General features: G+C 36.7%; 1 protein-coding gene across 3 annotated transcripts in view; it reads right to left on the bottom strand.

Moving 5' to 3' along the window:
• The window catches only part of MYO16 (myosin XVI), a 357,379-nt gene that overhangs the window by 30,484 nt on the left and 299,163 nt on the right, over positions 1 to 27,732 (bottom strand). For all 3 annotated transcript variants that reach the window (XM_063149977.1, XM_063149978.1, XM_063149976.1), the window contains exons 29-32: positions 21,026 to 21,122; positions 15,301 to 15,547; positions 13,136 to 13,443; positions 10,131 to 11,330 (exon numbers count right to left, since the gene is read on the bottom strand). In XM_063149977.1, coding sequence (XP_063006047.1) covers positions 10,131 to 11,330; positions 13,136 to 13,443; positions 15,301 to 15,547; positions 21,026 to 21,122 — 1,852 coding nt within the window. The remainder of the gene's footprint in view (positions 1 to 10,130; positions 11,331 to 13,135; positions 13,444 to 15,300; positions 15,548 to 21,025; positions 21,123 to 27,732) is intronic.

Consider the following 27,732-nt stretch of genomic DNA (forward strand, 5'->3'; position numbering starts at 1 on the left):
AACAGCTGCATCTTATTTGCTGAAAGAAATGGAGCAGGCTGAAAACTGTCAAGACAGGATTCCCTCAGCCTATTAGCATGTGCTGCCTGTCTCACCCTTTTAGCTGTGCTGCTGGCTGCCACTGCCATCAGAGGCAATAATTATTCCTTGGTTTAGTTCACCTCACAAAGCCTACCCATACAGCAGCAATTGCCTAGGATTCTCCCCCCACCAGTGATGCTCCTAGGAGGGCAGCAGTGAATTTGTACTGTCACTTCCAGCACCCTTTCTCTCTGAGCTGTGTAAGGGGAGCTATCAGATGGTGTTATTCCAGAAGCCACATACACATGGTATTTACCATGGAGCAGGTAAATACAGAAACAGGCCACTTATTTTGTCAGGGAAGCTGCATTTGTGGAAGCTTTGTGTAAACACTGGGAGCAAAGAGAGGAGACACAGGCCATGGAGAATATCAAGAGACAAAACTCACTCTGCTTGAGGAAAAAGCTCCTCTGAAGAATTTTGTGTTAGTGTGATACCAGCCAGCCAAATTTCAGAGGAAGAGGCTGGTAGTAAGAAGGAGGTTGCAGAACCAGCTGCGGAATTCCTAGGTCTGGTGCAGACCTTAAGAGCCATCAGCTCAATTATAATTTTGTAAATCACAGCTCTGGAAAGAAGAGAACAAGAACAAGAAGGTTTCTTCTGCTTTCTTCCCTGATGGATTTGTGCTGATAGAAAGACAGTGCTCTTATTTTACATTTATTTCAGTGTCAATCATTACAAGCTACAAACCTTTCCCTCTTTCCTAGAAGCAATGTCAGGGACATCCCTGGATCAGGTAAACTCTCAGAGCTGGTGTGGGAGGGATAACATTCAGACTTTTTTTTCCCTGTCTGAAGGACTCTGGCTTGTTTGAATTATTTTTTTTTTCCCAGCATGAGACTAAGAATACCATTCTGAAATGGAGAAAAAAGCCTTCTCCTACAGTGGTAAGGGATGAAGAATATCTGGATAGGCTGCCATCTCTCCTGCCTGGTAGTATCTGAGCAAGAACTTGGAACACCTTTTCAGTGCAGCAAGTGTGTTGGACTCCAGACAGTGCACATGTTTCAGAGACTGGGGACTTCATTCATCACATCTTCTCTAGGAAGTGATCTCTGAAGGCCATTCTGAGATCCATAACAAACCACACAGGGCAGGAAGCAGGACAGTCCTTGTCCCACTGCTTGGGACAATATTCTGCCTGAGAAGAAACATTTGTTCCCCCCATGTCCCCATGTTCCCCATATTTTCAAGTCTAATATGGAAAAGAAGTAGTTGACTTTACTCTGTTAATAGCTTTATTTACTACTAGGTGTGTTGATTGGCTGACCAGAGTCTACTTTTTGTATTTGCGCATTTAAAACCTGCTGGTGTGCTGGAAAAGGCAGAGGCAATTTGCTAAGAAACACAGCTTCCCTTTTTTAAACCGTTGTCTTCAAGTTTGTGTGGATACAGCAGTTCTTCTTGAACATTTAAGTCTGTTTAAGTCTCTGTGTGGTATCTCAGTTGTAGAACAGCCTTTACTGCTGGGCTTTAGCTGCTGTTGAAAGAATCTACGTGATGAGACACTGTCTTAACCTTCCTCCCCCTTCAAACATAGTTTCAAATATTGTAAAAATAAACCTACAAAACCACAAAAACAAAACAAAACAAACCAAACAAACAAACAAACAGGGGTTTGATACTCCCAGAAGCATCACATCAGTTCTATTTACTGCTCCCAGAATGCTTCTACAGATATTTTTCAGGATTTCTCATACCAGCTCCGGCAGTGACTGCAACTCAGAAGTCTTGGCATAAGTGATTGCACTGGACTGAGCAGATAAATTGTTTGAGCTGCTCCTCAAATCCAGGAGCAATCCAAGGAATATTTTTGGGTCACCTGTACCATAATCCTGCCCACCAAATAGGGATAGCTGTTCTGGAAAACTTCTCAGAAAACATTCATATTTTGCTTTCCAAGTGAGCTTCTAAGAACAATAAATGAATTTAGATATCTATTTAGTTTGTTTTTAAGTTCATTTTGAAAGGATGGAGTGATGGTCAATGACACTGTCACTAACCTCAAAGCAAGAACATATGGCTATTGCAGATGCATTGTGACAAACATCCATACTGTGCACAAATACAGATAATCAGTGGCTAAAAACTGTCACTAAATGCTACTACGTCAGAATTGTTCTGCAACAAGCCCCTAAGGAAAGAGCTAAGAGAAATAATGAAATGTAAAACTTCAGGCCTAATTTAATATGTTTTTTTGTTTTAAAATTTTCACCATACAAAGGTGTGAAAAAAACTAATTTTCATGCCTTTCATTTTTAATGAGAATGAAAGCTCAAGCCAAAAGAGCCCTGAATTTAAGGTTTCTACATTTTCACTAATGGTGCCAGGAGGAAGGCAGATGTCCCTTACTGCTTTAAATGCTACTCCTGCCTCCAGTACTCCACTTCAAAGCACTCGACTATTCTCTCACATCAGAGTGTAGCAGTGTGGAGACAGCATGGGAGTCAGGGTACCCTCACATTTACGATCAAGTCTTTTTATGAGTCTCTTTCAAATTGTCTTCCCTTGCTTCTCCATCCAGCGCCACAAAATTCCAGTGCTGGAACTAGAACTCATTCCACACATCCAGGTCTGTAGAGTTGCAGAGTTTCATGATGAGCTGCATGGGTCCTGCCAATGACTCTGGGTCATCCTGAGGGGCTGGAGTTTGCACAGCTCTTGGGTACCTGAGCCAAGGAGTTTGGAAGTAACTTGGCTTGTTTACAATACAGTCATTCTCCTAAATGCCAACCCTTGAAATGACTACTATTGAACTTATCTAGGTCTAGAAAAAGGTCAACACATTTAGCTGCTAACATTTGCAGTAAGAAGCATTTTACTTTACTTCAGTAAGAAGCATTTTTGCCATCTTTGAGGCAGACTGTTTCAGTACTTTACAAACATTTTTGGAAGCCTGGACATGAAAGAATATTTACTTCTGCACAGAATTTTGGAAAGCTTGATTTTCATTTAAGCCTAAAACAAATATAAATGTCACAATCTTGACATTTTCTGTGAAATGGAATTATTGTTCTCTACTGAGGTTCTTCACCAAAGATAATTTAATGCTGAGATGGATGTAAAGAAGTTAAAAACATCTGAAGAGATTTCTCACTCAAGCTGAGAATTTAATTAGAGACCTTCACTAAAATGTATGTCCATATTTAATTCTTCATTATGTTTCTAATGCTGGAATTCCTGTAAAATGAAGTGACATGACATTTACTGCCAAAAATCCAAATTCTTCTTTGGTGTCAGGAACATAAATGTGGTACAAATAATTTTTTTTCTCTTACATATGGCCAATTTATCACAATTGGTTTACAATTAATGATGTAGTGGTTCCTTAACAAACTAATTTGTGATTCTACATTGTGAATTACAAATAAAATTCTTAAGGTGTTAAAGAAAAGATGTTGAAGAAAAGACATTGCTATGAAAAGAAAAATCCTGTAAATGTCTACCTGATTTATCCAAGTCACAATTAAAAGTGGGATATTATTAAAAACTTTGGGTCTGAAATGCACTAATATGAACCAGTATGGTGTAGTTATTGTACTCAAGTATCAGACAGGATGAAGAGGACACAAAGCAAAGCCAGCTCAATGGAGAGGATCCAAAATAGAGTAACTAATTTAAAAGAAATGCCTGCAGTTCTCAGAAATGGACAATATAAAAGGAAGAGAAAAGTCAGTGCAATTACTTTTCCTCAGTGCCCCTCCTCTTCAGCAGTGACTTGGTGTCAATATGAGAGAGTCTACAGTAGGTCTGACCAAGGTGCTGCCTACTCTAGGATCCCTTTCTAGTGGCCATAAATAGATACAGTGTAAGGTCATTGGAAATCAAAAAGTGCAGTGATATTTTCCTCTGTGATCAATAGAAGTACTTAAAATGCAAAATAAATGTGAATTTTTATGATAATACCCTTTTTTTTCCACTTGAAATTTAGACTTAATTTGTTCTTCTAATAATCTTTGGATTAAAATTATTTATGGTAATCACACACAAAGCCTCTTTCACATGTTGGAACAGATAACCAAATCAAATTCCATATTATGTGGTTTTAGGCTGTAACAGCAAACAATGAAGTCAACCAGAAATTGAAATGCTTTGGTGAAAAAAACCTCAGAACAGAAACCCGGAACAGTCTTCAGCAGCAAAATATACCAGTTTTCAGATATTCTGAAATGGAAAATTATTCTTGGGACATTGTGTTTATCCAGAAACAACAGGTCTTTTCTGTGATACATTATCCAGATAATGGCAGACATCTAGATCAGGAGAAGACTGTTGATTAAGGTGGTATTTTTACAGGCTATATAGATATTCTGAAAATAGGAATCAAGTGTACTTTCTCTAGACTCTTCTAACCTTTTTCTGCTGCAATAATAGAAACCACAATTATTTCCTTGGAAAATCACCTAGCATGGGCTGAATGGCAACTGTATTGCCAGCAGTTCTGCGTGCTCCTGTGTAATTTTCTGTATAGGGCATCTGTGGCTAGCCAAGAAAGGGCGTTTTTGTAATGAGTTGCATTGAACTCTTACTAGCAGCGCTTCCTCCCACTTTGCACCTACAGCAAGAGATTCAGATTGAGAGTTGCAAGTAGTCTGTAGTGAAAGTGTATATTTGCCAATGACACTAAACTGGCAAGAGCTGTTGACTCCCTTGAGGGCACAGAGGCTCTGCAGAGAGATGGACAATCAACAATTCTATGAAGTTTAACAAGTGCTGTATTCTGCACCTGGGATGGAGCAACACTGGATGTGCAGACAGACTGGGGAACAAGAAGCTGCAGAGCAGTGCCACAGAAAGGGACCTGTGGTTCCTGGTCATTGGCAAGCTGAACACGAGTCAGCAGTGCCCTGACAGCCAGGAGGGACATCCCTGTCCTGGGGGCATCAGGGACAGCATGGCCAGCTGGGCAAGGGAGGGGATTGTGTATCAGGAAAAGCTCTCTCACCCAGGGTTGGGCACCGCAACAGGCTCCCCGGGGAAGTGATCACAGCACCAAGCCTGTTTTCACTTTGAGTGTTTGGAGAACAGCCCCAGGCACATAGTGTGATTCTTGGGGTGTCCTGCACAGGGCATGGAATCAGACTTGATGATCCTGACAGGTCCCTTCCAACTCCACATATTCTATCAGAGGTTGATGACTCTCCTGTGTTTAGAGATCTGATCTGAAAATTAGTCACAGAAAGTCACCCTCACTCCCTATTAATTAAGGCAATTATGTAAAATATATTAATCTCGTTCTGAGAAGTGTGCTGAAGCTTAATTGACTAAGTTTTAATGAATTGAGAATTTTACTTTAAAGATATAGAAGTCTGATGCCTTATACACTCATTCCTCCAGCATCTACAGGTAAAAGATAAAAAGTTGAAAGCACAGCTTTTTGTATTACTCATGCTTTGTAAGTTTTTTGCTTTTGTCAAAAAGAAAGTATATCTATTTTGTTGTACAAATAGGAAGGAGATGGAGATATGATTATTATCTTTATTAAGTTGCTTAAGACAAAAAGCTGAGTTGTTTAGAGAAAAAAGGCCTGGGATTTCATCACAAAAGCGCAAGTAGGGATTTAATTTGCAATCCACAGTTGAGATGTTAGCTGTGCCATAGCCTGCTCTACCTGATGATAAGGGAAAATTATTTACTAGATATCAAAGGAACACCTGCCTTTGACAGGACAGTACTTTCCATACATATACATTACATTTTGTTTTTCTCCAAGTTTGAGTCAATCTCAATACAGGGTATTTGGCGAGCTTTAGTCCCAAGGTACATCTAAGTATTTGTATTATTTGTCAGTTGTAACTATCTTCCTGTGACTTTCAATGCTTAAACTGGAGAATGTGGGATAAGACACTGATATGTGAAGCTACCTGCTTCACAAATAATATTGAAAATATGTCACTTAGGAAGTAAATGAAGAAAGGGGTCACATAATGAACAGATATCAAGGATTCCGGACAAATGATAACAGTATTGGTAACAATAAATTGTTAATAATCTAAAGTTTCCACACCTTTGCTGTTTTTACCAAACCATTTGGAAAGGAATAGGTCACTGAAGAATGGGTAGATTTGAATATACATACTTACTTGTACTGAAACACTAACATTATTTTACAAAACTTCATGCCTATACATCAGGGACATATATAAAGGAAATATCTTCGTAATTTTTCTTCTTAAGCACCTAGATGTGGGGTTGCAAACTTGTGTATTTTCTTTTTCTCAGACATAGAAGTTGTTGATGTCAATTTTTTCTCAACAAGTGGGAAAAATAGGAAACATTGTGCCTTCATCTCAATGGACTAAAGGTAAAAAATTCACCTTTAGTGAATTAAAATAAAGGTAAGGTAAAATCACACCTCCTTGGAAGGAGCATACTTCCCCTTCAAAATCCACATGAATACTCTGCCAATCTAAGCATGGGTGATTGGTTAGGATTTATTCTACCTTTTGTTCTGAAGGTGAAATGATTCCCCTTTGCATGGAATAATTTAATATCAACTATACAATTAAGAGAAATAACATCACGACCTAGCAAAATCTGAGTATCATTCCTCAACACTGATGAACAGAAAATTCTGTCCTTGCTCATGAATATTTAATATGAAATGCTTAAACATGTAATTGTCTCTTCCTTTTATAAAGAATGTCTTACATGTTGAATAGTCAAAAATATTTGGATATCCTGCTAAGGAGTGCTGTTTTGTGATTAAAGGATTGAATTCGGTATCAAATCTAAGGTCTTGTCTATTTGACAGAGCAAGGGCTCTGCAGATGACCATTCAGTTTCAGTCTGTCTTGCAGACTAAAATTTTCACTTCCAGAAATCACAGAGAACAAAAAAGACTTATGTGTCTGTGTATTACCACTTATCTGCTCTCAAGTCTCATTTTATATGGTGTAAAAACAAATCCCTGTGTAACAATACAACTGCAGTTTCAATGACAACTCTTCCCAACCTTCGAGAAATCACCTTACCTAGGTTCTCACCTGTTACCGCTTTGCAGAGCAAAAAACTTCTCTTGTTACATGTGAAGTATTTTTCATGAAATTGAATACTATATGATCTGGATCACTGTTTGAACCAGCAGGGGCTAGTGATGTATTTTAAAAAAAGGACAGGCTCAACCACCAAGAAAAGAAAGTTGTTACCATTTGATTTTTTTTTTTGTTGCCCTTGTGAAAGACAATGCTCTCAGTTCAGTTCACAATAACTCTTCAGCACATCAGAAAACCACAAATGTGTTCTACTGCAATTCTGGATGAGATTTTCTCACAAAGAGGTCAGGAGCCAAAAGGACATATGTGTTCTCAGGCCTTGGAATTATCCTCCAGGCGAGAGGGAGGCATGCTGGGGACCTGTCTGCATTGCTTTTATATTGCCAAGGAGGCTATCATCTCCAAGGCTGATGATCCCATACAGAAACTCCCTGATTCCCAGAAGTAACTCTTCCTGACTTCAAAATGGCCCACAAGTTTACTTTCTAGTTTTAGTTAAGATCGTCAATGGGTTATAACTTCTGAAAATGAAGGAAACTGCACACGATAGAGTGCTGTTCTAGGCCATGTCTTCAACTGTCATGAAATTTTATTTTGGTTTTTCTTCACCATATAATTGCCAATAAATTAAATACTAAAAATTATAAAAACAAACGGAGGATTCTTCTAGGAACTTAATATGCATTAGGCAAGAGGTGGTAAAAATATCAGAAGTAGCACATGACAACTTCTAGTTTTACACAACTTGTAGGGAGTCATCTCTGATGACTGCCATCTTACTACTTTGCATGAAAGGTTAAATAAATTTTTGCCAGCTGTTACCCTAGAAAATAGATGAACACTTGAAGTATGTGAAAAAAGGCAAATTGTAAAAACACACACATATGTTCACTCGTATTTCTCAGCTACTTTCAATCCATCTACTTATCCTTGAACTATTCATATATAACTGCACTTAGTATACAGTAGCTTCCTTGCTCATAAAATATTGATTCAGGTTTTTTATCGTATATCTTTCTTGAACTTTGATCTTTCATACTTACTGCTCCCTTGATGAAATATTTAGAAGTACATTTTCCATGTGAAAGGTAAATTTAGAGGTTTTTTATGGTATCCTCTGTTAATGCACTAGCTTCAACCCACATGAGACCCAAGCTGAACTCTATCTTGGTCACGTTTAGTTGATCTTTGCATTTGCAAAAATCTTCCATTCCAAAGCAACTTTTATTTTAAGGTAAAAGTTTTTTTTTTTTTTTTGACCTGGTTGGAGTGGTTTACAACACTTTCTCACCAGGTACATTGAGACAGACTTGAGAAGATACATCCAAAGAACTAACTTTAATAGTTACTTCCCAGCAGATAAAAATGTACAAGCTTTATGATAAAACAACACTCCTAACTTAAAAAACCAACCAACCAACCAAAATCAACCACAAAACCATCAAAAAACCCACAGAAAACATTCTACATATATTTATAGACAGTGAATGTTATTAATTTTGTCAAAGTAAGCAAACTACTGTAATAACTCCTTTACCAATTTCATCAATTTGAACACTTAGCATAAGAAAAAAACATTCTCTTGAGGTTGAGAACTGATGAAATCTCAGTTAATAGCTCATTCAACATAAAGAATTGAATTTGGCATACAAGAACAAGCATGGTCCAGCTAAAGCTTTTCAAGGGTCTGGAGGACTCAAGGGTTCTGTTCACCATAGTTTCTCTCATACCTGAATGTTTCTTGTCTCAACCTAGACATTAACTTTCACAAAGCTTGTAGAAACTCGGTTAATTTTGAGACCTTTATCTCCTTGTTTTATTTTGGCTGAGGGCTGACAAGGTTATAAGGAACAGGGACATAGGGTGGCACACAGACATACATGTATATAGAGCAAGAACAAACACCTGCTTCTGTTATAGTGTAGCTGTGTAAATTAGAATATGATATTAAAATCAGTGGAGCAGTAGGTACTTAAGAGAATGCATCCTGTTCTCCACAGGATTGTTTTGTACTTCGAATGTACGACTTGGGATTCTTCCCAAAGAGGTGGCACATCAATAGGCCAATGGAAGTTCATCCACACCAAGGCATGTAGCATGGGCAACAAACAGGAGGAGCTAGAAACTGTGCAGTTGGAAAACTATGATTAGTTGAAGTCATGAAAAGTGTTGGTTTTGCAGCTGGACTCAATGATCTTAATGTTCTTTTCAAACCTAAGGAATCCTATGATCATGTATTGCTTGTTTTGAATATGCTGCTTACAGTTCTTGATTAAGACAAGCTGTTTGGACAGATAGAAGTGAAGAAGCAGAGAAAACAGTATAGAGATTTTCTCACTCCAAATTTTAAATTCACAAAATTCTGTGTTTAGGAGATATTACTATGGGGAGAAATTTCCATATAAAGTGTACTGAATAATTTCAATAGGAAACTTCTTTTTTTTATAATTAGAAAAATAATGGAGTAGTCCAAAAGTATTGGAGTTGGTGTTGTTATTGAGGTGCAGAACCAGGATTTAGTTTAATTTTTTAAATATTGTTCACTGTATGACTCTCCATCCAAGCATTATTTAGGGGAATAATAAGGACTGTATTCCCAAATAGAAAATTTCATGGAAATGAAAAGATCAAATTTTAAAAGACAGTCTTCAAAGTAAAGCACATCTACCAGCTACATATTTAATTCAAAGCATTTTTATAGTTTGATAACATAAACTCAGTTTTCACACAATGTAACATCTGTGTTTATTTTACTGAGACAGCTGGAATGTCAAAAGAACTATTAAACTTGTGTCAAACAAACATTTTGGTAGAAGAAAAGTTGATATCTCAGACAACACCTGAAGACTTTTATCTCAAACAAGTCTTATCTCAGACAAAACCTGAAGTTTTTATATGTCATTTATATTATATATGAGTTTTTTATGACCTTTAAAAAAACCCCAAACCAAACAAGGTTTTCATTCTGCATTTTTGCCCACCTTATCAGTGTCCAAGGTAAGAAAGTTTTGATGCAGAAAAATTACAATACAGAAGCACAGAGAACTATCTTACCTTCTGGCTCCCTGATCTTGCGGCCTGCTGCAGATTTTCGTAGCACACTCCTTCCTGAGTTGAACAAGCTCGTTAACTCATCAAGGGGACTGGTCAATGACCTTGAGTTTGTAGGGCTGTATGAAAACGAAGACGAATTTGAGTTCAATTTCCTGTGCTCTGCTCTTGCCACCTTTGGGGAGTAAGGCAGTTTGGAAAATGGAGAAGACGAGCCTCCAAGCTGAGCAGGAGTGGTTCTCTGAGGTACTTTTGGCAGATCTGAATTTGTACCTGTTTTCCCCGCACTAATCAGAAAACTAGCACAAGTCTCTGGAGGAGATGCAAAATGTATGGAAGCCCTGTAGGAAGCAGGAGGTGGTACAGGAGGAGGGGGTGGTGGCAGTGGAGGAGGTGGTGTGGAAGGAGGAGTCACTTTGGTGGAAACACTGAACACAATCAGGCCTGGAGATACCGGTCTGTCACTCTCCCCTTTCTGGCCTTTGGAGTACTGGGGTGATAATGGACTTGAACCTTCTGACTGCACAGGGTATTTTAGGTTGGTTTCCAAAACAGGAAGCTTTTTGACCTCCAGTGGTGTTAAAGGTGATTCATCAGAGGCTGGTGAACATGTGACAGGGGTTGGAGGGAATACAAGAAGTGGTGGTCTGTGGGGGAGCAAGTTAGGGAAAGGGGCTGGAATGTCACATGAGTCTTTATAGATCAAAGCTGCTTGACTGTTTCCATCCAATGTTCCGTCTTCAATGTTAATATTTTTTTTGCTTTCAAACAACAGAGGAGGAGATCCAGTCACTACTGGAATTATTCCATTACCATTGCTCCCTTCTTCTGGTAGAAAATACTTCATTTCTTCATATACAGACTCTCCTTGTTCTGGACTCTCCACTTCAGCAGAACTGCTTTTCACTGCATTCCCTACCATTTCAATATAGACAGGCTCATTTTCCTCCTCTTCTTGGGACATAAAGAGATTCAACACGCCGTGTTGTGGTCCATCAGTAGAAGCTATTCTCTGTACTGTCACAGTGTCGTAGACACTTGGTTTAACTACTGTGCTTGCTTTTTTTACATCCCCAGGCTTTTGGCCAGGTATTTCTTCATAAGAACCACTAAGTTTTGTATTTGGACTTCGCTTTGGTTTTCTGGGAGGTATTTTTTTCATGGTGCTATAGTCATCACTGTGTGGTCTTGGACGGGTCAGTACTAGGAAAGTGAAAAAGGTCTGTGTTATTAACAAGTTAGTCAGTTTTTTTACACTGGTCTAGTACTTTAAGCCCTCAAATGTTGCCCATTTAGTTCTACAATGATCATCAGTCACAAATACAGGACTCTAAGCAAAAGTGTAAATACTTCTAGGAATAAAATGCAGAATTTTCAGCTGGCCTTTGTTACCTGGGCATATAATCTCCTTTGGTAAACTCTACTGCCACTTAAAGATGAGAATTCACACCTGAGGAAGTATATTTTGAATCCAAAATATACTTGTGCACTGCAAGATCTGTAACACATGGGAATATGAGCTTGTTTCTCCTGTTGCTCCAAGGGAGAGGGGCATGCTTTCAACTAGGAGTCAGCACAGTGATACTTTGACATATATGTGACTGCCAGTAACTGAAATACCCCTCTTTTGTGTAATATCTCTAAATCTCTAATTATGGGATGATATTATGTCCCTCTTTTCTTTGGTACTGCAGGTGTGGAAATAATTTATAACTTTAGGGAATACCATAGCCTAAGGGCAAATCCCCAAGTGAGTACACATTTAACTAAACTAGATGTCTCTTTATAGCCTCCAGGCATGTATGGAGTGAAGAGACTAGATACCTAGAAGAGTGGTCTTTTAATACCAAATTTAAATGGTATAAATCAGAGCTGGTTTTGGACAAAAATAAAACTGACATAATTCTTGGAAAATTAGTATATGGCAGAGAAACTTGCCCTATTGTTTCATACATATAAGAGCTCTAAAACTGTTTTGTGAGTATATGTAAGCAGCATTGTTAAGACCACACATACATAAATAAATTTTTGTTCTTTCAAAACACCTCTGCTAGAACTTCTTGGTTAAATCTCTTGCAGATTTGGACACAGAAAGATTAAATTACTACAGACCTCCCTAAACCATCCTAGTTTAAAAGCATACTGGGCATAGTTCATGTCTCCTTACATAGAGCTTGAAGGAAGAGTTAAAGAAAATTGACTTTCACCTAATGAACTGGACATGAGAACAGTAATTATTGTGAGAGACGGAGCTCTGAAGATTTCTATCCGCTGTATGCAGGACTAGGGAGTTACAGAGCTTTAAACCCAACCTGAAGGATCTTCCTTGATAAAACTTGGGGATCATTTACACACAACATGACAAGTCAGGCTTATCAAGGAAAGCAGAATGCATTCCTTTCCTTCATCTTCTACCCATTGATTTCAAAGCTAAAGGAGACTAGAACAAGTGAACTCAAAACCATGCTATGTTTACCATAATACTTCTGGGATACTTCTAGACACTTGCAGCACTTTTCTTCTAAACAAAAATCACTATAACCAAATTATGGTCAAAAAAATCCACAACAACCTAAACAAACAAACACTGAATGCATAAATTATTCATGTGAGCATAGACACAATGTAGGAGAAAGTTTAATGTTTAAGTCTGTGAAATTCAAGATTCTAGCATTTCTTTAGTGATGCAAGATATTCTAACAATTTAAAAGGTGAAATAAAATGGTCAGTGGGGTAGAATAGCTCATGTTGACACATTACTAGTTTCTAGAGAGATTTCTCCAAAGAGGTTTTGATTGTTGTCAAACTGGGCAATTAGAACACATGAATATTATTTGCTGATTTGGGAACAAATGACAAATTGGCTAATTTTATTTACTGCCACTGAAATATTTCAAGGAAGCAGCACCTCTCAAAGGCATTTGACTGTGTTTAAAAGGATCAAAGTGAGGAGAATAAATCAATAACCCAGAGTAACATTTGCGACTGTCTCTGCCTTTATGTCTAACCTTCATTAGCGGTTTCCTTAGAAGCTGCCGACAAGCAAGCACTAACAGCCTCGTAGGAGGCACTCAGTCGTGTGTTGGGGTCCCTCTTTGGCTTGGGAGGAGGCTGTTTCCTTGGAGATGGCAGGCTATTGCTGTCGTCCATGCTGAAAACAGAGTGCAGGGAGGGGGATCTGATGGATGACCCGGCGGCAGAATGCACCAAGCCATCCACTGCCATGGGGACGGGCACGGAGCTGGAGTGAAAGTGCTTAGAGGTCCGACAGCCGGCAAAGCTGTCCTCAGAGACCTTCCCACCCTTGTCTTCAGCTCTGAAAACACAGAAAAGAGGCCCAGATGCATTATTCAAGCAATAACAATGAACCTGTTCATGCAAATGTAACAACAGCTTTTTGGTAAACAATCTCACAACTCCCCTGCCGCGCCGAGGGGATGTGGGTAGTAATCTTCTGACAAACAAATCCAGATCAAGCTGCTAGCTTTCTTCCATTTCCTGTTTCATGATAAATCAGGACACCGGCCCTTTTTCACACAAATGCAGCCTTGCTTAAGCAGTCTCATATTGTTGACCAGACATTCACTGAATGAATTGTTCACACTTTGATTGCTACACACAATCAAAAGCTGGGTTTTTAATCTGAATGATAATTTCTGGGAAATCCATTTTAATAGAAAGTTACTGAGGCAGCAAATGCTGAGTCTTTATCATTATTTTCTAAAAAGACAACTATAATTTCTATTTAGATAATGCAAATCTTTAAAATATTAGATGGCCTTTTTAACCAGCTACATTGGCAGCTTGAGCAATTCCACCCAGATATCACTATATCTTCCAGTTTAAACTTAATTATTAGTTATTACTTTTAATAATAATTTTTGTTATTATGTTATGTTATGTTATGTTATGTTTAGTTGTTTCAATTACAATCCAGTTTTTCAATTTTTCCCTTTCTTTTTTTTTTTGCTATTTGAATACATATTGAGAAATAACCTTCCAGCTGCTTCTGACAAATTGATTTTTAACAAAAATTCTTCTAACATTTTATTCCTCCAAGAATCAAAACATTGAGACCCTTTTAACTTAGAGTAGTAATGTAATAGATAGAAGATTTCTATACTGACATTTTACAAACAAATCCTCAAGCATTTGTTTTTTTAAATTGTATTTCTGCATGGCAAATCACCAGCAGAGCTGAAATTCATGCACAGGATATAGCCAGCTGCCCATGAAGCAAATGAAATAGCAAAAGATGAAAGCACGGTGCTCAGTGGATAATTTGTTTTCACTGTAATGTTTAATTACAGTCGTTCCTACAAAGGCATTTCCTCCAATATGTAATCACTGGGATATTTGAAGCTAATTAAGCAGATGCACTGCCATTTTCACTTTAATAAAAGTCACTGACAAAAGCAATGATAGCAAAGGGAGCTGTTCTGGATGAAAATTAAGTTCCTATGGAAAAATAAACATTTATATGTCCAGCAAGTTATAGATGAATTATTTCTATTGACACATATGGATTAACTGCAAATGCTAACTCTGAGATAGAGCTGACTATCTCAGCTAAGAGAGAAATCAGAGACTCAGTTCCTAGAGAATGGCTCTCCAGCATTTACTGGGCTTGTAAAATAGGTACTCCTGAAAATTTCTGACAAGAGTTAAAAAAACATAATTTGCCCATTTTTAAATAAAAGCATCCTCCTCACAATCAATCTGCTTGTTTCAGTGAGAAATCGTATTTATTAGTGTGGACTTTACTGTATTTTAACACTTTCCTATCTGTTTTTCATTACCTTGGCAATTTCTCAGTGTTGGTATTTTAAGTCAGAGGAATTTTTCTTTTGCTTGTTTGGTCTGGTGAAGTTAAACTATAATCTATTTATCATAGAATTAGAAGTATTTCTGTAAAAAATAAGTGTATCAGAGACTTGAATAAGTTCCTCTAAGCTCAGTGCCCGTTGAATAGGATATGGTGGTCTTAACTTTCTTGACTTAATTACCTGATATACAGGAAAAAAATATGACCTAATATTGATTTGGGTTGAGCATGTACTTGAGAACCCTCTCGCAATCCTTCTGTCATTTCTATTGTTTTCTAAACAGGGAAGGAATTCACAAAAACTGAAGAGACTCATTAATTCTTCACAGCAGGTGTTTCTCATCCTACCTTTTCTGGCCTTCTTCTGGCCTGTTTCTAGCCTCTCCCTTTTCCCTGTGGTGAGCAGTGTTCATCTCGTTGCGGAGCCGGTCATTTTCCCGAGCAATGTCAGAGGCATTCTGGATCACCAAGTTATCATATGTTTTCAATCCCATATCCTCAGCATTCTGCAAGAAGCTTTTGATTGAGGTGACCTCTTGCTGTTTGATGCTCATCTTCTGTAGCAAGCGCTGGCGAGCTAGAAATCCTCTTATAACTACCATGGTGGAAGGAGAAAATATGGATCAGTGAAAGACAACTAGTTGGGAAACTAACTTAATATTAGTGTGAGTTCTGTTTAAACATGAGCAAGCCAAGTTCAGTCAATATCCTATACATATTAAGAAAGAAATCTGATGGCATATAAATAACATAGTAAAACTCTTAGTGGAGCAAAACTAAGACTCCTCTTGGTGGAGTAAAACTCATCATGGAACTCTTTCTATTTTCTACTGCCAGTGCTTAAAACAATGTAGTGACAGTAAATTATTAAATATGAGCTATCAGAACTCAAAATGTTTATTTTGACTAAAAATGCTATTTTTTATTACATTACAACACAGATGTAATAAAATGTATACATCTTGCATATGCATGATGTAAGATGTATACATAGATGTGTACTACAGATTGTGAAAGCATACATTTACACTGCAAAGGTCAAAAGATTGTTTCAAAATATAAGTCTGGATAAATGAATTGCAGTGAATGCAGCAGGAATTAAATGATTGCTGTTGTTCTGCTGTAAAAAATGCTGTAAGCGTTTCAATGTACCTAATACCCCAACAAAATCATACCAAGTACAAGGGGTTTTTTGTTTGACTTAAAGATCTTTTACTGCTCATTTCCTTTCAGCTAAAACAATTAGGTTAATTTAATGCAAATTTCTCAAATCTATCTGTCACATCATATCTGCATTTCTCAGTTACAAGTTTTCATCTACATTGCATCAGCTTTATTTATCTATTAGACCTTTTCTTCACACTCTTTGTCAGCTTTATGCTGGGAAAAGATTTTAGTCCATCTCCTGTAATAGCTTTTTCTATCTCTTTGCTATATAAGTACATTCATTACAAAAAAACTACCCAAATACCACTCAGTCTTCTGGATTTTCTGAAGTACAGTTGATCAGAAACACGAGGCACAGAGGCCGCTGTGGCAATAATAAATTGGACACCATTTTAATCCCAGTGCCTGCAACAGGTGGTGTCATTATTCTTTGAACCTATGTTTTGACTTAGAAGGCAGAAAGATGCTGACTGAAAGTACTGTGTTTGTGTGTGTGTGTTTTGGGGGTTTTTTGGGTTTTTTTTTTTCTTTTTTTTTTTTTTTTAATTCCACAAGATCATGTTTCCTTCCAGATGTCGAACCATGTTCTGTATCTCATAGGCAAAAACCTGGTTTAGAATTATTTGTCTGTTGCCTTAAATACTCTTGGTTTTCATCAATTTATATGTATCAAAACCAAGTCAAACTTCATCACTGCTTCTTATGGTTACTCTTTTTCTGGTCAATTGAAAGTTTTTCATCAGTGAAGTTAGGAGACAATAGCCTGGGTAAGAGGTTTGTTTGAATTTGGAGGAAGTTACCAAGAATGTTGATTGCAGGATAAAAAAGTTAAAGTGCATTAGGTATTTACAATAACAAAGTTAAATTTCAGATTTAGGATTACTGCAAAACAACATTAAATGATGAAGAGTCAAGCTGAAATAATATAAAGGGAAAATGTCAACAGAGAAAAATACAATTAGTCTTCTATGATTATAAAATGTTATTGAATAAAATAAACAGCTAAAGCATAGGGTAGTGTAAGGTACATTCTATCATCTTCTAGTGCCTTGTTTAGACACTAAAAAAATTTCTTTTATAGAGCTGCTCAGTGCCTAGCTGACAAGATGTAAGAAAGGCTAAAATTAATAATAATAATGTAATACTGCTTCTATCCAAAATTCACTGCATTTGAAAACCTTCAAATTCAGATAACTTGAAATAATTTCTGATAATAATTTATGATAGACAGCTTTGAAGGTTTATACTTTTATAATCACATCCAATCAATGCCTTTAATTACATTCCATAAAATGACTTCTTTAAACTCTGAAACATTATTGCACATACCCAATTTACTTGAAAAGGAAATTAATAGTACAGTTATTGTTGACAATTTTATGAGAGTATTCATAATAAAGATGTTACTGAGTCTGAATCTAAGGGTTACTGTTGCAAAAAGAATGAATACATGCATAGAATATTATCAGAGTTCACTGCTCACAAATATAAAATTTTTGAAAGAGCTTTACATGAAACAAATGCTTTTTCCTGAAATATTCTCTTTAGATCTATCTTCTGCAGAGCAAAAATAAGCATCAAATCCTGGGTGACTTTGGAAAAAAATCTGAATTTTAAAATAACATTTTTACAATGGTCTGTGTGTCTGTTTGTGCTTTTAACTTGAGAAAAAAAATCTAACAAAAAAAAAGATTGTTAACACCACCAAGGTTGGTTAAAATAAAGAAATTAAGAGATCAGGTCTCTGACAGGATTGTTAGCAGGCATGAATGAGTAGCTTAGAGTAGCCTGCTAGAATGGTCCAATAAAATGAGATCCAGTAGAGCTAATTGTAACATTGAGAGACTGTACAGCTACTCTGAATTATGCACTTTCACTAAAATGAAGAAGAAACTTTCAACACAGCTTTATTAGGAAGGGTTGGCAGATAGACGTCCCTTTTTTGCCCACGTTTTCATGAACTGAGTAGTTCAGGTTTTTCATTAAATGATATACATTTCTTCACACTTTTTTCTCTATGAGAACATTTGAAAGATTTTGGTTTTGTTTAAACAGAGCAATTTTACAATCTAAAAACTGCCGTGAAATTAAACTCTCAGATCCTAGAATTTTACTGCTCAGTTTCATCTACTACTGTTGAGTACTGGGTACTATGATTGCCTTGTGAATTTGCTCCTCATTTATGTAGATCTAAAATAATTCTCATTATGCAAATTAAAATAATTGAGGTTAGCACCCCCAGGGCAGAAAAATATGTAGTGTTTTAGAGTTCATCTAAGGATGAGGATTGGAATAACCAAAATTCCAGTAGACAATGGATCTGGGTTATGTCAGGAATTTATTAACTATTGTGTATACAATGTATTCAAGTTAATTCCTCATCTACATTAACTCTAATGGAAGAACTTTCAGCATGATTGCCCTTCCTATGGATACAAACAATTTTCACAGTGATTCAGGTCAAAATGTATCATATGTAGCTCTCATACCTGCAGAAAAAAATATGACAAAATCTCTAAATTCGCAGATACATTTTTAAGCAAAAGTGTTTCAACACATGCTTTCACTTTAGTTTGGCCCCTTTCTTTGCTTGTGTAAGATAAGTTTCAGGATACCAGGAAGGACTTATATGGTTTGCTTTGTTTTGGGTTTTTTCCCCCAAATCTAGAAGAAGGGATTGCTAGTTAGACTTGAAGTAAAAAGAATTAATAGGATTTTGGAGCAAGACTTGCTTTCCCTTAAATCTAAGCTCTTATCTAGGTATATGATGTTACATTTAAAGCCTGATACAGAAATTAGAATCATAGAATCAGAATATTCTGAATTGGAAGGCATCCACAAAGTGCCTTTGGATCATCAAAGTCCAACTCTTGGCCCTGCACAGGACACCCCAAGTATCACACCTGAGAGCATTGTCCAAACATTTCCTGAGCTCTGTCAGGCTTGGTGCTGTGGCCACTTCCCTGGGGAGCCTGTTCCAGTGCCCAACAAGCCTCAAAATTTCACTGTGATCCCCTGGGTCCTGTCACTGGTCACGACTGAGCAGAGATCAGTGTCTGTCCTCAACTCCTCCTCAAGAGAAAGCTGTAGGCTGCTGTGAGGTCTCCTCCCAGTCTCCCCTTCTCCAGACTAAACAGACCAAGTGACTTCAGCCACTTCTTGTACAGCTTCCCCTCAGGGCCTTTCACCATTCATAGCCCTCCTCTGGATGTTTTTAAACAGATTTAGTTTTTGTTATATTGTGATTATTGACTAGTTTGGCTACTATTTAACATGTTTTCAGGAGACATATAGCTTCCAAAGTCCCCTGCATGTAAAGGGTGAGGGGACAGAAGTGCATTGGGACTGACCCCATTACTCAGTAAGCATGACTATGTCAGTGAAAAGTATTTGGATACCAATTTTAGGATCATATCAGAACAATGTACGGGTACTCTATTCTATTCTAAATTTGCCAGAGCCCTTTGGCATGCTAAATTCTACAAGTTTACAATTGCGCCTGTTTGCAAAAGGCAGCTTCTTTCATGAGCTAATGACACAAGGTTGATGTCTAACTACTGCTTACTCATCCAAGTTCCTGATTTTCTCAGGTTTCCCAGATCATAAAAAGCTTGCGGATGAGACTTAGCTGTAAAAACACTTTTGGCAGAAATTACTTTTCAAGTTACCCTCATTAAGGAGGATAGAAGCAAAACCAAGAAAAATATTTTGTAATGAGCCAAGAAGCCCAATTATCTTCATTCTTCAGGGAGGCTTTGGTGATCTGTTCTCTTACTTCTGCAAAACATGGACATATCTGACGAGGTTTTAAGTTTTGGTGGAGGGTTATTATATTGAAGCATTCTGTTTGCACATTGGATTCTGAAAGTAAATATTTCCTTTCTTTTATAAGTCAGCATAACAAGGGAAACAGCATAAACTATTACTGCTTTTCAAAATACATTAGTGCAATAGGGTAATTTGCAGTAAAAAAATCACACCCAAGTATAAACTCAGCTGAACTGCGGTGTCTGTTACCTGTCCTTCTCCATGTTCATTTCTGAACCGTTACCATTTGGATTTCACTTGCTTCAGATTTTCTCCTGACTTCCTCTTTTTCACTACATGCTTACAGTGACAAACAGATAATTAAAATGAAAGGGGTTTATATTTCTTAAGTCTGCAATATTGTGTGTCTGATAAAAAAAAAGATAAGATTTTGTATTTTTAATTTCCTTTAAAGAGGTGAAAATTGGAATTGTTGCAGACATCAGCCAATTAGGTAAATAATGAATGGTGTGAAGGAAGCTTCTTCAAACAAAGCAATATTCATATTTTCAGCAGTTATTTGAGACTGATAGAAAATGGAGCATAAGCAACAGGATATCAGGAGTTAGTGGATAGTACCTCCTTTTAAAAATATGTTTAAAAGTGCAGTGACCTTAGGAAAAATGCAGGAGTAAAATGGGGAAAAATAAACATAAAATATAAAACAATAAAAAACTAGCAGTCAAATAAGAAAGTAGTAAGAAAAGGGGGAAAATAAGTATAACTAAACACACTCATGTATTAGCTTTAGTTTTTAGTGTTGATATATTTGAAACTATTCCAATTTTGTATCACTGTTACCATATTTTATGTGAAAAAGAAAGTAAAAGTGATATTAATGCCTTGAAAAATCACTGAACTTACTCTAAAAAGAAAAATATTCAAGATCTTACAAGTTTTAATTACATTCAAGACTGCTATAAAATTATGTTTGACCAACAGAAAGTGCAATATTATTATCTCAAAAAATCTGTGTATATCTGTAGGGAAATGTATAAAATACAGCAACTATTCAAGGTGGAGAAAATCTCTTTGCTATGCAATGTTCTGCTCCATGTACAAAGCAACAGCTCAGGAGTACTTGCTCTGTAATTGTTACCTTTTTGGCAGGTTATAATTTTCTTCTGAAGCTGAAGGCACAAATCGTTGAGATGGTCAGCTTGCCAGTACTTAAGAAACACTTTTCGAACTCCTATCTAGAATACAAACAGCAGAGAAATCATCAACAAATAAGGCCAAAACAATGACAGGTAAATAGAGATTGTACGTCAACAATCCAGCAAAGGGTTGAAATAATATCTGCAATTTAGGAACAGTACAATGCCAATTCTGTAACAGAAATGCAGTCATCACTTGGTTGAAAAAAAGATGTATTTGTAAAGGATGAACAAGCTGTCAGACAGATAGTTCCACTTCAGTTCCAAAAATATCCAGAACAAATAGTACAATCTTCAAGTTAAATACAAGTTGGGGAAAAAACTTTCTGAATTTATTGTGTTAGACAACATAATAGAAAATAAGGTTTAGGTCTTATAAAGCAGAAGGCTGTGTGCATGGGGAAAGGTGACAAGTCAAACCCATGCACAACAGAAAATGGTGAGACAGCTGCCATATGTGGAACAGGAAGAACTTAAATGAAGTTGGAGGATGGGAGAAACTCACTGTCATTAGTGAAAATGACTCCTAACATCCAGTAAAGTTATGAATCCTAGTTCCCAGCCTTGCTTACTGAAGCTGTGCTTTGGGTCTCCTTTCAGGATCAAAGTAAGAGATAGAGGGACTGATTTGTGAAAAATAATCTACTAAGTATTGATTCTGGTGTTGTGTAGCATCTTGGTTTAATCATCTAATTCTTGAAGGACAATCATTAGATGTTCTCACTCCTCTAGAGGCAAGTTTATCTAGTTAGACCAAAAGAAAACACCTTTCTTTTGATACCTTCTGAACAAGCTGGAACAGTCCTATAAAATTCTTTGTATCATCTTCAAAAGCATTCCTTTCTAATAGACTTTAAAAACCACACACAACCTTGCAACTCTAAAACCGGCAAGTAACTGGAAAAAAACCCCAATCAATAAACCAATCATTTTTCTCAGGAATTTTGCAGAAGTAACTTTCTTGACTTCATAAAAATAAAAGCAGCAGTGCCAGAAAACTGTGCTACCCTCAAAGATTCTAGCTTTTGCCTAACTATTAATTTTTTTATGGCTAATAGGCATACTGATTAATTCATACAAGTCTGGCTAAAATTACAGAAATTCTTTCCAACTCTTGTTTGTCTCCAGCTTACAAGCTCACTCTCTTCTTACTGAACCATCCTGTTCCACTGGTGTTTTTTACTTTAGATCTGGGAGACAGGTATCTGGAGGGTTAATTGCACACCCTTCCAAATTGTTTTTAATCCAAACATTGTTAGATGTACATCCTTGTAGGGTTGGATGACAGAAAGCCAGGATATATATTTCAGGGCTAAACTCCGTTAACTGAATCAGAAATTATTGTGGCAAAGTTTTGTCCCTTGGCTTCACCTCTCTCTACTGTAGAGAGCAATTTATTTGAATCAAAAGTTTTAAAAAGTCTTTAATCCTGAAATTTGAGCTAACAATGATGGTGCAGTTGTTAGTCTTTTAATTAAAATCAGATGCACTCAAATGGTAAAACTAGAATGTTTCCTAATTTTTTTTTTCATTAGTCTCTCTCTATTCCCTATAAAATAGTCACTTTGGAATTATCACAAAGTGTGTGGAAGTAGGTGACTAAAATGATGTGTTACTTGTCTTGCCATTATAGAGTCAGAAATAGGGAAGAGGCTCTCTTTGTGGGGTGGTTAATCTGAGGCAATCTCCCTGAGATCCAATTGTGCACTCATGCTGCTCTTAGGGCCACATTCTCATCTTCATTTTCTTGACTTCCAATAAAAGTTTTTTACTTTTCTTCCTCAGCTTTTAAAATTCTCTATTCACTTGGTTATCTTAACTCTTTGCTTATTGAACAGGTTTTTTCCAATCTTGTCAAACCACATTCTGAACTTGAATTATCACTAGTTTTGGCTACTAATACCTTCATAGTCTTGCTTACATTGTCTTGAATACAGAATTCTCTCAAAAAATAACTGAATTATTATTCATATAGTTAACTGTAATTAAATTATTGTGTGGTTATTATAATTACCATTCCATCTGAGCAGCTCTCAGAAAAAGCCTGAGAACAAATACTTAATAAAATTATATTCCTCTACTCTGATTAAATTTTCTCTTCATACTCCACCTTTCCACAAAGCCTCTACATCACACATGTTTTTTTGTCCTGTCTCAGGCCTATGCCAAATCATCCAATTTTTCCTTATTTCTGTCCTTTGTCCTTATTACTCATAGTTCTAGTTTCTGCCCTTACTAGAGCAATACTGATACTCTGACAGTAGAAAAGGGGATGGAAATTTACTCTTTAAAACCTTAAAAAAGCTCTTATTAAGAGCTTATTAAGCTTTAAAAAGCTCTAGTAGTGCCCATGGCAAAATTAACAGCCCCATTCTCAATTAGTCTCGTTATTGACACACTGGTTGGTCACATTTAGCTATATTTCAAAAGTGTAACTTAACTGAGTTGCAATTTATTGTGCAGTATGCAGTCACAAAATCGCAGTCAAGGCAATTGCTGAAGCTTATGTTGGTTTAGCTACAAGTGTCTGACACTGCAGCCACAAAGCTATCATGGGGACATGCAAAGCCTTATTGCTCTTTCCTTTCATCCTACACCCTAGGAACAATATAAATGGAGTTATTGTGGCATCACTTATGCTATGAACTTCATTAGTAGGAGCCTGCTACAATTTTTAAGTGAATGAAGAAATACAAAATGTCAATACAAATCCATTTTTACATTCAGATAAAAGCTATTTATAGATTTTTACATCATATGACAGGTCTACAGAGAGCAGAGCTCTAGACAGAAGCATGTATAGCAGAAACTACTATTACATGTTTGATTATGTTAGTACAGATAGAAATCTCTGTTGCTTAGTCTTTGAATTAAATCTGAGAGCCTCTAAGGCTGACCAAGAGAACAAGATAGTCTCACTGCCCTTTTTATTGTTCTGGTGTTCAGTGAAAGCAATAATGCTGAAAAATGTTGGAATTTCACATGTCACATATCAAAACAGCTTTTGAGGTTGCCACCTGTCTTCATTCTGGTCTCTTCTTTAATCACAAAATGTTTCCTGCTTGCCTAGGGGAAAAATGGTTCAAATGTTCTTCCACTAACACACTCATTTTTCAGTATTTTTTCTGGACTACAAAGAGCTCTCATCTGAGTCTAAAATTTTAATGTCATTCAGACTCCTGTAAAAGTAAACAATCTGTGAATTACAGTCATAGTTATTTTAATTAGGAAAGCATTAGGGTTTAAAATGTTGTTTTTCAAAATGATACATTTTTTAAAGATTACGTAAAATTGTTGTTGATGGCTACCAAAGCTTCAATTGCTGCTAAGGGCCAGCTGGTTTTTTATTTTGGAGGGAGCTGTTCTTTCTCTTTCTTCTTATTTTTATTTATTTTTAAAATATTTTTTAATTCCTTATTTTTTAATTTTGTAGAAAAGGTGTAGGATGTAGAAGTGCAGACATTCAAAACTATGGAATGGATGCTGAGATCGTGTGTAGGTGGCATGGAGGCAGTATTAGCTCATACTTAATAGGTGTCAAGGGAATCTGTAAAGCTGTTCTTTAGTTTAAAAAAGGCAATTTGTGGGAGTGCTGTGTGTTTCTGGCAGTACTTTGAAAATAGCTACCTACAAAAGACAGAGAACTATAGTCTAATGATATTTTACACAATGACACACATTTTCACAGAGCATTAATGAAATTTAGAAAAAAGCCTTAATACTATTGTAAAATGTGTCTTCTTGCAGTGTGCATGTCTACAAAGATATTATTATGACAAACACAGGGCACTGATTTTTAAGGACTGAGATTTTATTTTTAAAGGTTTACTCTCTCTGCTTTGCTTTGTACATTTTAATAGCCCTTCTTCATAAACTAGTAACAATGCACTGTGGTACATACTGAATAAACCTACATTTTAGCATACTTTATTTGTGACCTTAATATAAAGTATGTGAGTAATCTGGTATTCAAGCAAGTGACATCAGGCATTTATATACATTATTGTCAGGAGCTGGAGTTGAGGGAGAAAAACTCAGGTCACTCAGGTCTCTGGGAAAGGGCAGAATAATGGTCACTCCTTTTCCCTAAACTGTACAAACCTCACAGCTCTTCATACCTGTGAGGCAACATGAAGAACTGCCTTAGAGAACAGGAAAGAAGTGATTAGGAAATGTAAGATACATGTAAGAAACACTCAGTAGGGGAAACCCTACACCAGTTTTACCCCATGGGATCTTGGTATTTACCAGACTTACTATTCCAGTTTTCAGAATTTTAGAAACAGACACAGCGCCAAAATGTGGTGGTACATCCTCCTCCACACCCCCTCCCCAGGCCTGCTCTATGATCTCACTGCTAACCTGAGCCAAACAACTCATTCACAACTCAGAATAAACGATGTGAAAGGGTCTCTTGGCATGAATGAGAAATACGGGACACAGGTGACAGGGAGAGCAGTGGCACAGAGAGCAAACCCTAAGGCAGGAGACTGGAAAACGAATCACAGACAAATAAGGCATGAAGAGTGGGACCAAATATGAAGCGAAGTATCTAGAAAAGTGTCAAAAAGGAGAAGTGCAAGGGGAGAGAGGAAGAGGAAGACATGGAATCCAGATCTGAGATTAAAAAGATAGCATAAAGAAAATTGAGTTAGCAAGACTTGTGATCCTAAGAAAGACCTGAAAGATAGATAAACAGAGGGAGGAATATATTCCACAGGAAGAAAAATAATTTTTCATAGAAATATGAACTAAAAAATTTTTTTCATAGAAATAGGAACTAAAAACAACAAAACCATGCTTTGTCTTAAAAGAGTGAGAGCTTGTGAGCATTTTGAGCTCAAAATCAACCATCTGTCCTATTCTCTGGCTGAAGGGAATCATGAGTTTGACACAAAGTCAGTGTGGCACAAAGTCACTGAGTAAATTTGGGGGCAGTGTCTGGCCCAGGCCAGTCTTTTGGTAATATTGGTGAGGCAGAAAGTCACTCACTGGTGGTTTCTGCAACCAGCAAATTATTTCCAGTATATAATGGAGTGATAAGATGAAACAAAAATATAATGGGACAATATCACTTTAATAATCCAAAGTATGAGGGAAAAATAGATGCTTAGGTTTTAATAATTTCTGTTAGTATGACCCCACACCCTCCCCCCTCCACCCCCCACTCCCAGAATTTTGGTTTTTAATTGCCTAAAAGAAAATTGACTTTCAAAGTAAGATATTCAAAACAAACAGGAAATTGACTTGAGTTAAAATTACTAAATAACAAATGAATTAACTGTTATAGAATTTATGAAGCCTAAAGTTTTCTTACTTGAGGGAAATAAAAAAGTTAAGAATTCCTTATATATTAGATTGGTTGCAAAGTACTCCAGTACTTCAGCGTATCAGGTAGAAAGCAATTTGTGTAGCATGACTTTAATTTTAAGCCAAAGTAAACAATTTTGTTTAAAAAATAATTTAAAACTAAGCATGAAATTTACATATGTGTGATTTCATACACTTCTGCTCATTCCTCTGATTTAATCATATGCCACTTATGTTCTACATTCTGCTATTTAATCATAAATACATATTTTTTTCCCAAAAAGGATCACAGTATGCTAATATTATATACTGGTACATTGAAATTTAACAGTACTTAAGGACAGATCTATCAAATCCAATAAATGAAATAGAACAGCATAGAATAGCAATAAAAGATGATTTTTTCTCTGACTGGTAAGAGCTGTGGATCAGACTTGTTTCCCCTTTGCAGTTCTAGAAGTGTTGGAAGAATTTAAAATCTCTAAATTGACTTCTGGGATTTCTCTATATTGAGGACTTATTCTCTGTCTTAACACTCCTGACTGCAAGTTTGATAATACAGCTCCTCACTGGCAAAGATAATATCTCCACAGTCACTGCTGGCTCCTGAAACAGCTTCAGCAACATTTGCAGTTGTGAAAGTGTGAACTGGCACCACCACAGCATCCATCTCAAGCAGTTGCCTCATTTGGAGCTTCATTAAAACCTTCCAACCAACTCTCCTGTACTGCTTATTTCATACCTGGGGAGTCTTTGGATCATCCCATTTGAAACTTAAGACTCAGTCTTTGACAAATTAGTGATCTCAAAGCTCCTGATAAGAAGGAATCATTGTGGGTTAGAGGAAGCAGGCTAAATATTGGAAAGATAAAGACAAAGCATTTATTAGAAGTTTTTAAGGATTGCCATCTTTTAACCAGATAAGCATTTCTATCAGTCAATGGCTAAAATATTCAATTTCAGTGAAGTCTGGCCTTTGCAGTGTTTGTATTTAGCAGATGCACTTTATAGTAAAAGCAAATTAAATGGATGTTTTCTTTTTCTTCTGGTATGGCACTAGTTTGCATTTCAGCAAGCTCCATCTGAAGTAACTCAGAAGGGTTAATTGCAGACTACTGATCTTAGATAAACAAAATGTAGAGCTACACGTTTTGATGAGAAAGCTCAGTAAGCTATGAGCTAACAGCTAACTCTTTTTTATTGAATTTATATTTGCAGCTTAACAGTGTGAGGAATGATAATCCAAACAAATGAAAGTTTCCTTATGTCAGTTAAAAGAGCCAAGGACTGTTTGTGCCCATACTTTTCCCAAAGCATGATAATGTTTGCAAATTAAGTC

The sequence above is a fragment of the Melospiza melodia genome, chromosome 2 (genome assembly GCF_035770615.1).
Source record: "Melospiza melodia melodia isolate bMelMel2 chromosome 2, bMelMel2.pri, whole genome shotgun sequence".
NCBI classification, from domain to species: Eukaryota; Metazoa; Chordata; class Aves; order Passeriformes; family Passerellidae; genus Melospiza; species Melospiza melodia.